At 34.8% G+C, this 11135-nt stretch overlaps 2 protein-coding genes across 7 annotated transcripts; one reads left to right on the forward strand and one right to left on the reverse strand.

Moving 5' to 3' along the window:
• LOC18589501 (pentatricopeptide repeat-containing protein At3g42630) lies at nt 1048-3925 on the forward strand. Of its 2 annotated transcripts, none has more exons than XM_007014498.2 (4): nt 1048-1174; nt 1262-2572; nt 3126-3410; nt 3519-3925. In XM_007014498.2, the coding sequence occupies exons 1-2, from the start codon at nt 1052-1054 to the stop codon at nt 2426-2428; spliced, it is 1290 nt and encodes a 429-aa protein (XP_007014560.2). In that variant the 5' UTR covers nt 1048-1051; the 3' UTR covers nt 2429-2572; nt 3126-3410; nt 3519-3925. The 2 variants fall into 2 exon arrangements, with proteins under 2 accessions (XP_007014560.2, XP_017983401.1); XM_018127912.1 differs by having other exon boundaries at nt 1265-2572.
• On the reverse strand, nt 3709-8533 carry LOC18589502 (U-box domain-containing protein 35). Of its 5 annotated transcripts, none has more exons than XM_018127908.1 (11): nt 8175-8533; nt 7875-7996; nt 7650-7771; nt 7207-7427; nt 7067-7118; nt 6458-6740; nt 6183-6326; nt 5355-5780; nt 4230-4994; nt 3903-3993; nt 3709-3802 (listed from the first exon to the last, which is right to left on the reverse strand). In XM_018127908.1, the coding sequence occupies exons 1-10, from the start codon at nt 8344-8346 to the stop codon at nt 3904-3906; spliced, it is 2397 nt and encodes a 798-aa protein (XP_017983397.1). In that variant the 5' UTR covers nt 8347-8533; the 3' UTR covers nt 3709-3802; nt 3903. The 5 variants fall into 5 exon arrangements, with proteins under 5 accessions (XP_017983397.1, XP_017983400.1, XP_017983399.1 ...); XM_018127911.1 differs by having other exon boundaries at nt 6183-6284; nt 7207-7430; XM_018127910.1 differs by having other exon boundaries at nt 6183-6293; nt 7207-7430.

Raw genomic sequence — 11135 nt, forward strand, 5'->3', positions numbered from 1 at the left:
TCTACACCTTACTTTCCAAAATTAAGACCAATCACTTTTAATCCTACAAAAAATATAAAAACTAATCAATAATAAACAAATTAAAAGAAATAATATAAAATTAAAATAACTAACTTAAGAGTAACCTAATTATAAAAAAAACTAAAATAAGTAAATTATAATTGAAAATTGAGAACTTAGCTAATATTTAATAACAAAATTAGAGTAAAATAATTCTATAAAATAGAATTATCCAAGGAATAGATAGATTCATGACCATGACCATAAGTATTAAATGATGTCGCATTCACTTCAGGAAATGGATAAATTTATAATTTTTTTTATTAATAGCTTGTTTGTCACATTCACTTCAGGGAATGAACATTATGATTTTTCATTAATAGCTATATCATAGCAAATTCACTTTCCAATCAAAAGACATAATATAATATATACTATATGATAGTAAAATTCATATTAAAGTTGATTTTTAGAGAATGAAAATATTAAAGAGATATCAAGTCACTTACTTGATTTATTGCAACCAAAACAATTAAAGATCAACCATTGAAATTCTTTCAAAGCTTGGAGATGATGAAAACAAAGTAATAGCAACACTTAACTGATTTGCTAAAACTATAAATCAAAACCGAATCATTGAAATCCATTTGAAGCTTGAAGATGATGAAAACAAAATAATTTCAAAACTTGAGAGATCAAAAAATCATGCTGATAACGTGTTATAAAAAAAAACTTAAAAGAATAAATAAAGATAATTGAAAGAACAATTAAAGAGAAGAAAAAAAAGTATTTAGGAGGAGAAAATAGATCTTATTGAAGTGTATATTTATAAATGAAGTGAATAAGTCTATTTATAAGCTAACAACTCTTTGAATAATAATCTTAATCTAATTTTATTTAAGAGTTTAAATTATATTATATTTTTTTATCTTACTTTTTAAATTGTTTGACTTAATCTGCACTTATTGAGTCATAATATAATGAAAATTCGTATATGTATTCGTAACAAATTTATAATTTTATTTTTCAAAGATATTCTTACCATTTTGAAATGGAAACTCAGTGGTTGGTCACGACAACACCTCCTCTGCCTCTCTTCCGTCGTACCTCTGCCAAATCTAGCCTTTCTTCTTCTGCGCCCACCTCCAACAATAATCTACCTCTAGCACGCAGGGTATTGCGTTCATTCTCAAGAATTACTGTGCTTTTTAACTTCCATTTCAACTGATTTTTTCTATTTCTTTTGGGATTTCTCTTGCAGCAGATAATCCGGCTGTGGAAGCGGGACGGAAGTATCCTTGGGGTTGGGAGGGACAATTTTGTAGATTTTGATTCACTGCTTCAAACCTTAGCAAGCAAAAAGATGCCTCAGCCTCACGTTGTTCATCACCTCTTGCTTCAAGGTTTGATTCCCAACAATTCTACCCTCTCTGAAATCATGCTTTGGTATGCAGACAATGGCCTGTTCCCTCAAGCTCAGGCGATATGGGAGGAAATGCTAAATACTACTTCTTTTACGCCTTCTATTCAAGTTGTTTCAAAGTTCATGGATGCTTACGGAAAGATGGGGCATTTTCACAAGGTACACAAAATTCTGGATCGGGTAATTCTGCTCAGAGTTAACTTGTTACCTGAGGTGTACCCAGTGGCTATCTCTTGCTTTGGAAAGCATGGGCGGCTTGATTTAATGGAGAATACATTGAAGGAGATGGTTTCGAGAGGTTTACCTGTAGATTCCGCCACTGGAAATGCTTTTGTTAGATATTATAGCATTTTTGGTTCCTTGTCTGAGATGGAGATTGCTTATGCTCGCCTTAAAAGGTCTAGACATCTCATAGAGGAGGAAGGAATTCGAGCAATGTCCTCTGCCTACATAAAGGAGGGAAAATTCTACAGGTTAGGTGAATTTTTGAATGATTTGGGTCTGGGGAGGAGAAACCTGGGCAATCTCTTATGGAATCTCTTGCTATTATCTTATGCTGCTAATTTCAAAATGAAAACCATGCAGAGACTGTTTCTGAAAATGATGGATTCTGGTTTCCGTCCCGATCTGACTACATTTAATATAAGAGCTTGGGCCTTCTCGAGAATGTCTATGTTCTGGGATCTCCATCTTAGCCTTGAACACATGAAACATGAAAGTGTTGTTTCTGATTTGGTAACTTATGGTTGTGTTGTAGATGCATACTTGGACAGAAGACTTGCAAGAAATTTGGACTTTGCTTTGAACCATATGAATGCCGATGATTCTCCACTGGTATTGACAGATCCACTTGTGTTTGAGGCTTTGGGTAAAGGGGACTTCCACTCAAGCGCAGAGGCGTTTTTGGAGTTCAAGAGACAAAAGAAGAAATGGACTTACAGGCAGCTAATTGCAGTTTATCTCAAAAAACAATTACGAAGGAACCAGATCTTTTGGAATTACTAAATAATTATAGACTGCACTATGGTTTGAACCTAAGGTGTCTCTCCAAGTCCTCAACGCCTCTTATGAGATGAGCTAAGCCAGATGGTCCTGAATACCTTCCGTTAAATTAAAGAAAAACTTGGTTCCTACTCTATTTGCAGCATGGTATGTCCTTAGCACTGTTGTTGTTTCCACTAAACTGTCTTTACTAGATGGATTCCTATTAAATATAAGTACCCTAAACCTGTTTCAAATAAAACAAAATACGAACACTACCATAGTCTGGCTCATCCAGGTCTGCTATAACTACTAAAATAACTTAGCTAGGAAACTAAAAAATTCTAAGTCTGCGAATAGCTTAATCACAACAATGTTTTTTTTTTTGTCTCTTATTGTTGCTTCCGCATCATAGATCTTTAGCTAAAGTTGTTCAATCCTTGTTAGTGTTTAATTGTTTTGAATATACACTATCACATGAAGGTGAGAAGTAGAAGATAATGGACATTATTCCATTACTCCTATGTTAATACCTTGATGATGTCCATTATAGTATGGTCATTTTGTGCCTGTTATCTGAAACATACCACTTCATGAAATTGTGTTTCTTGATAGATGAAAATGTTTAAGCTTCTAATTTTAGAATAAAAATCTCTTGTTAGTTATCTGAGCCATTTTGTTAATCTTTTTTGTTTTATTGCATGTTCTCTACCTTTGGCAGATATAGTAGAGACTAAAGAGTATGTTATGCGTGTTGGTAGCATGAATCACTTTGAAAATGAGTTGAGCTTGTGAAAGTTATGGTATGAAGAAATGGGCTAGCAAGGAGGATGAGTACTTTGTCGATATGGCCAGGGTGTTAAGAAAGAGAAATGTGGGGGATATGCAATCAATCATAGGGAAAGCATGACAGGCGTTTGGCATGACCAGTAACGTTATTTTGGGGAGGCTTGCAAATTGCAAGAATGGAAAGAGCAGGACCTTTGATCCTTGAGACATCTGGATGGTAAGATTATCAAAACCTCTTTTAGAGCTGTGCTAAATTTCAAAGACATTCCTAACATATGATTCTTATGTTGAACTTCAACCATTTTGAGCTTCCTTGATATTTCAGGCTAAAAGTTACAGGAGTATCAGGTTTGTAGGGTTAAATCCTTGACCTCTTCGTTCGGTGGCTTCGTGGCTATTGAAGCACCACTTCCTACTCAAGATGCTTATAGGAGTTGTACAGTCACATTCTTAATTATGTTTGTCTGGGGAAACAAATGAATGGGAAATTGAATATTAGTTGAACTCGGATGCTTGGAATTCTGAACTTCTATTTTTATTACAAACTTGGGCTCCCTGTGTTGAATTCTGGCACTGGTTTGGCTAGTTCCATAAGACCGGTCTTCGCAGCTACAAAAAAGAGAGCAAAGAATAAGTATCAAGGGGAAAAGCTTTAAAAATTGCACAAAAACAGAGGAAAGAAAAGAAAAGGAAAGTTTTCCATGCTCACTTTATCGTCTCCCAATGAAAGATGATGTGTTTGAGCGGCTCCTTGAGCTATCGTATCCAGATTGGAGGGACTGAGGGTCACTAAGAAAATCCTGAGTTACAAACAGAAGCGAACCAAGTTATAGGTTTCACAGATTGTACGACTTGGTAGGGCTGAAATTGGTTAAGTAGTGTGCTTACAAAACTAAAATCCTGATATGCATATATTTCAATTTTTGGTAATTTGAGTACAAAGAAACAGCTCCCTCCTAATATTTATCTTTCACAATTAAATATATATTTGTTTTGTTAAATAAAATGGTTGACTTTCATCCATTTATGGGCCTACCTGATTTGAGGAGGTGGAAGCTTGGCTGTGATTTGGTGAGGGCCCTGCACTGCCGCCAGGCGTAATAAAAGGCATGTTTTCCTCACCAAGAGCTCTCAATCTGTTAAGCTCAGGCAACACGACCTGTCCCAGATCTGGTCTGTCTTTTCGCCTCAGCTCTGAACATTTAAGGGCTAGCTTGGCAAAGATCAAGGCCTCTTCCACTGGCCAGTCAAGCACAGCCGGGTCTAGTATCTCAGCAAAGGATCCGTTCTCAATAGCATGTTCAACATGATGAGTCAAACCCATTGGTGGCTTGGCAGTTATTATTTGTAGAAGCAAGATCCCGAGAGAGTAAATATCAGATTTTGTCCCTAGCATTCCAGTTTGTTGATACTCTGGATCTATGTAACAGAATGTTCCAGCTGTTGATGTCATATGATACTGAGTGACAGAGTTGGCAACAGATGGAGGAACAAGCCTAGCCAAGCCAACATCGCTAATCTTGCTGACATAGTTGCGGTCAAGCAAAATATTGGCAGGTTTCAGGTCACGGTGCACAAGTGGCTCTGGTTTGGTTTGGTGGAGGAAAAGGAGACCAGTCGCAATCTCTGCAGCAATTCGGAATCTTACTTGCCAGGGAAGCACTGGAGTGTTATTGCGCCTAAAGAGGCGATCTTCTAAGTTCCCATTAGCCATGTATTCGTAGACTAGGCAGCCATACTCTGGGCAGGCTCCAAGGAGGAGAACCATGTTTGGATGCCGTATGCAGCTTAACACTTCAACCTACATGAGTTACCAATACATAAAGTGTACATTTCTGTATATATATGTTTCAGAAGTAACTGCTTCTTACGTGAATTTCTTGCTGTTATCATTCTGTGAGTTATTTGTGTGAAATATTTATGGTAAGGTCATGCATCAACAAGGCCTCCTGACATTGCTTGCTAAATTTAATTTTAAGAGAGTATTGGAAATGTAGTTTAAAATTTTATTTGATGTTTATACGTGTGCACACGTGATATGTCTGTGCATAGTAAGCATGCATGTGTGTGTATGTGCAGGGATAGGGATGCTTGCTGGTTATATATAATTTTATGCATTTATGTGATCTTATAACTTAATTTGTGCTTAAAATTGTCACACCTCTTGATGAAACTGTGATTCTCCTTGGGCTGCATCTGGACGTAGAACTTTTATTGCAACCGGCGTATGGTCCAGGTTGCATTTGTAAACTGGCCCATAACCTCCTTCTCCTATCTTGCGAGATGGCGAGAAATGCTCTGTTGCTGCTTCAATCTCTTCAATTGTATATCTCCTATACCTGAGATCATGTCCTAAACTTTTTTTTGCCATTTTCCTCTCGTCAGCTTCTTTGCTGGCTTTCTTTTCTGCATTTATTCTCTTATGCGCCTCTAGTTCAGCAATCCGTTGAGCTGCTTGGGCTGCCTCTATGGCTGCCTTACATTTTGCTTTCTCCTTCTCTGCAAGTGACAATGCAGCTTCCTCAGATAGTCGTGCCTCTTCTATTTTTTGTTCTTCTTGCAGTTTCCAACTATGAAGTTCTTTTGCCTGTAATGAGAATTGCAGAAATTGGGCATAAGTGTTCTCTAGCAGTGTTTTGGTTTCCATTTGAATGTATTCCCTACATATTCTCTATATCTGTTTTTTCTTTATGGTTGTGGTAGGTAGCCAAGGGCGTTCTTCATATTCCATGAATTTATTTTTTTCTTTCTACTTCGTGTCTTATAGCATCTAATCATTGTCATTCCCTAGCAGAAGTATACCACCATATGATGCCTCTCAAGTCAAGCCTATTTGGGAGGGTTATAGCATGACTCTAACAGGGTAAAACAATACAACATTTAATGGAACTTTTACCAAAGTTTAAAATTTTAATACTCGGTTGTATACCACATTCAAAAGTTCATTTGCAGATTATGCTCAAAAAGAATTTCAGCTTTTAGATAGTACCCTCTGCTTTGCTGTGAGTGCTTCCTTGCAGGCTGCACTGTACATATCCATTGTCTGCTTGAGCTCTTGTCTGAGTCTTCTCATTTCAGCTTCCACATCATCCTGTGGCATCTGAACAGTTGAGCATGATTTTCTATCCTGTATCTGCTCAAGTAGATACAAAACCAAATTGCATATATAGCTATTGATATGCAGCTTAGGAGCTACTTGTGAACTGCTGTTTTCTTTTCAGTGTAACTGTTAATTATGCTCATTTCCATGAAAGAAATATTTACCATATTCTGAGATGACCATGATGTCCTCCCACTTTCCAGTGAGCTTGACGAGAGCTCGTATTGTGAAGAACTGAAATCCATGGACCTGTTTCCTGAATACGATGACCCAAAGCTTCTGTTGTCATAATCAGAGCTGACTGAAAGCCGAGGAGTTCCATATTCCAGATTGTCATACAACGAAGGGAACATGCGATCTGTACTTGGCCTTCCACTACTTACAAATGATATGTCAGAGTCAGGAATTGAGGGCTCATATTTGATATGACCTCTTGTGAATGGTGACCTGTTCCAGGGTTATGATGTTATTATACCTGTGTTTAACACGTAGTAGATTTGGCATATAAACCAGCCATTATAAATTGCAGAACAGAAAATAAATTTGAATCAAACCGGATCTGAATGGTATGAATACTTATTATGTGCACCAAAAGGAAACAACGTAAAGCAGGCTAGTTAGGTCGTGTTGGAGTATCCCCAACTCTATGCTGGCTTGAAGGATTGTTTATTTGACTTGTTTATTGCCTCAGTATATTGGATGAAATATTAGTCATGTCATATTTTTTGATATTCCTCTCTTTAAAATGGTAATCATCTTATCTTGTAACTCACCTGATTTCCATATCTTCAGGCATGTTGCGGGGTGGATGTTGGGGCCTATCACCTACAGCGACAGAACCAAATTAAGGAATTCCTGTGAGCATAGCCGTTAATGAAGCGGATACAGCTTAATGATAGAAATAGAGGCAAACCTCTGTATCTGGGGTTATATGCGGTCGCGGAAGGGGCATCCGTGGGTTCAAGAACGTTAGCAGGTTGGGTTTGCGAGTGAGCACGTGGGGGGAGTGGTCTTGTCGGAGGGGGAGCAGAAGCAGATCGCACAGATGAGATCTTCCCTTTGCCAATCACATATACCGTGCAGTAATCGGGAGCCCCTTTTGAGACATTAGTTGGTACATCGCTTGTCCTGAATCTTCTGTCAAGATTTAAATTCCAGATGCATGAGAGATATTATATTAGCTTTGGAGTTAAAATTTGTGGTGTTAAGCAGAGAAAGGGAATGAAAGCATGCTAAAGCTGTCGAATATATATATATATATATATATATATCTATATATATTTGCAGAGAGTTGTTCAGAAGGTGTAATTGCTGCTCATGGGCTGGAGAAACAGGAATGCGGGTGGGAGCAATTACCTCACAAAGCCGCTTTTTGACGGTGCGCCAAGTACTAAAGTCTCGATTGATGAGGATAAGACGAAATCAATCAAGGCCTTAGCGATGTCGGTATCCTCCAGGATGATTTCATTACATTTTATCTGTTGCAAAAATACCATGAAATCGAGAATTAGGGACCAATATATCACATGAATGCAAGCCAAGGTGATGAAATGAATGAATAAAAGAAGAAAAAGAACCTACATCCTTTCGGGAGCAGAAGCATCGGAAAGGTAGAAAGACCTCCTTGGCTTGGTTGTCGAGTTGTTGCTTATACGCTTTTGCAACATCGTCGTTGACGTTGGAAATGTTCACGTGGTTCCCAGCTGCATTTAGATTATGGTAAAGAAATTAATGAAGCTCTTCAGCTGCACTTAGATTTGGGTTTGAAACCAAACCAAATGATGGTACATTGTAGAGTTGAAAAAGAGAAACAAAACAAAAGGCGATGAGACATGACATGCATTAATGGTGCAAGAGAGACAGAGATTGATATGCATGTACTTGGGGTGGGAATGGAAGAAGGTTTGGTTTTAACATGGAGAAGAGTTATAGTTTGACCCCTGGACATAAGATGATCAACAACCCATTTCAAAGCGTATTGGCTGCTTTTGTCCTTGTCGATTGCCACTGCCACACTCTCGTCTCTCTTTTCTCCATTGTTTCTTCTGGCCATGATCCCCTGTTTTCTTCTCTCTCTCTCTCTCTCTCTCTCCCCCAAGACCAACAAAGCTCAAATCAACCCAACCCTGAGATTAACTGCTAATTCGTGTTCTTGTTTTGTTGAGAAAGTGGGTGAGAGATGAATCGACAGCCACGCACTTGAATCTTTGTTTTCTTTAAATAAAACATATGTCACTGTTCCCCGGGAAACTAACTAACCCCAACAAAATTTTGCTACTTTATTCTGTCAATGTATAAGTTAAATGCCTCAAAGCCTCCTTATCTTTCATGGACACAATCCTCCTCCTTTTGGCTAATTAAGAGACAGTAATAAGTTTGGCAGATATCCGTTTTCTGTAAATAAGAAAACAACAAAAACTAAGGAACACACTGATTTTCTTATTAAATTTTCACGTATATAATTAATGTTTCTTTTATTTATTTTCCTCTTTCAAATATAAATAAAATAAATTCCTGCTGCTGTTAAGACGACTTAAGAAAGAAAGCCATCCCAAACTTGTCGGGCCGTTGTTAGAATCTTCGGTTGGGAGTTCCAAATTTAGGAGCCTTGTTTATTTTGTTTGCTCCGGTTAAACCGTTGCAAGGACAATTTTTTAGGGGCATTTATGTCATTTCATTATTCAAACAAAATGTGATTACTTGTGTGACAGAATCTGGAAATTTGTTCCAATCAGTTTATAATATTTTACTTAAATTGATTAAAAGAGTTAAAAGATTTTTTTTTTTGTTTATAATTGAGAAATGAGATATTTAAACTCTGCTCTTTAGGTAGAAAGATAACGCATCAATCAATGAACTAAATACTCGAATACTTAAAAGAGTTAAACAATTTACGTTGGAAAAATGATTCGAATTAAAAAAAGTAAATTTTCGAGAAAACTTGAACTCCAGGTGACTCGAATCAAACCAAATTAAAAAAGTTTGAATTTGAAATAACTCAAATCTCACATGATCTAAAATCTTAACGATTCGAACATAAGATCCACTAGATCCAAAACTTATAAAAAGTTGAATTTATAATTAGAAAGACCTAATTTATAATTAATAATTTTTTGAAAATAAATAAATGAACAAATGATAAATTATTTTCTTTAATGAAAATTTTAAATTTTGAAAAAAATAATATTTATAATTATATATATAATAAAATGAATACTCAAGTACTCAAGTGTACCAAAAACTCTCCACATTAATGCCTTAATGGCCAAAAGTTAAATTGATTTAATATTACGCTAATTTGCTTTTAAATATTGTGGTTTTCTATATAGTTTATAACCTCAAATTTATAAATAATAATTTAATAATGTTAATAATAACACCAATTAATCAATTATTTAGTTAAATATATATTTTTTTAAAAAAGCATGCCAATCATTTCATCACAAGAACTACCAATTGCCGATAGAACATGCTTGGTTTGCAAAATAAAATAAAATGGAATAGAATATGTACTCCATGAGAATAAAATAGGATAAAAATATAATGAAAATGTTATTATGTAGTTTTGTTGATGGAATAAAATAAAATAAGAATTACTATTATAACTTATTATAATGTTTGGTTGGTAAAATAATTTTAGAATAACAAAGAAACAAGAGAATAAAAGATAACAATACCCTTTATTATAATATATACTTGTTTATTTTATTTTATTTTATTTTCTAAATATTAATAATTTTAATTTATTTTTAAATTTAAGATATTAATTCTTAATAATATATAATCAAAAACTTAAACTCTTTATTATAATAAAATTGATTTTCATCAAAACAAAAAATACTCTTTATATAATTTAGTAAAATTTATACAACAAGACTAAATTAAGTAATTTTTTAATCAAGTTTTATTTTCATTAAAACTTTAAAATTTTAATAATTTGATAACTTATGATTAAAGTATTAGTATAATGTTTTAATTTTTACTTTTTCTCAATTTTTATTTTTCATTTTTAAATTTATATTTTTGCTTAATAATTTAAAACATTGATATTTTTAAAATATTCATATTTTATTTATGATTTAAATATTATTATAATTAAAATATTAATAATTTTTAATTTAAAATATTAATTTTATAAATCTAAATCTACGTTTGTGATTTTTGAAAGTAAGAACATTTTAATCCAAAACATTTTGAACTCTATTTCCATGAATGTGAAATAGCTAATACCATGGGAGAGATGGTAGTAGCCATTGTAAGATTTGTAAGATTTTGAGGAATAGTCATTTCATTCTCCAAAAACCAAGCAAACGAAGGAGAAAATTCTTTTAAGAATAGAAGTCATTCCTCCAACCAAACATGCATTGTAGATGCCATGAAGCTTACAAGCATAGCCTAATAGTCATGTATCGTAAACAAATTAACACTGGAACATCCAAATCACCCAAACTTACAAGTTGCGCGGTGTACATAAAATTAAATCACAGCCCCAAAGATTAAACCCAACTAGTACGTTCCAATATATTTGCCAATCATATACATCACAACAACAAAGTGAAATACAAATCAAATAACAATTTTGCGTCATTAGGTTTCCTTTAAGAAGATCCATCTACATTGAACTTTAGTGTTCCATGTGTGGCATCTAGCTCTGTGTGTAAAACCCGACCCTATAAATACATGTCATGACATACTTGCATTGAGTAGCATGTTATTACGCTAGAAAAGCACCTAAGAATAGACGAAACCTGATATTGTACCTAACGGTACACTTAAATTGATTTAACCTCGAACTAGTTCAAATAGGAATTGTAGGATGAAATTTAATATTTTATAGTCCAG

The sequence above is a fragment of the Theobroma cacao genome, chromosome 9, assembly GCF_000208745.1.
Source record: "Theobroma cacao cultivar B97-61/B2 chromosome 9, Criollo_cocoa_genome_V2, whole genome shotgun sequence".
NCBI lineage: Eukaryota > Viridiplantae > Streptophyta > Magnoliopsida > Malvales > Malvaceae > Theobroma > Theobroma cacao.

Bases quoted from the DNA above. Each gene is read 5' to 3' on its own strand.
- LOC18589501 (XM_007014498.2), top strand. From the start codon at position 1,052: ATGGAAACTCAGTGGTTGGTCACGACAACACCTCCTCTGCCTCTCTTC. The intron at 1,175-1,261 runs GTATTGCGTTCA...TTTCTCTTGCAG, and splicing joins ATCTACCTCTAGCACGCAGG to CAGATAATCCGGCTGTGGAA.
- LOC18589502 (XM_018127906.1), bottom strand. From the start codon at position 8,346: ATGGCCAGAAGAAACAATGGAGAAAAGAGAGACGAGAGTGTGGCAGTG. The intron at 7,772-7,874 runs GTAGGTTCTTTT...TTTTTGCAACAG, and splicing joins GCTTCTGCTCCCGAAAGGAT to ATAAAATGTAATGAAATCAT. The intron at 3,994-4,229 runs GTAGGCCCATAA...TTTGTAACTCAG, and splicing joins CTTCCACCTCCTCAAATCAG to GATTTTCTTAGTGACCCTCA.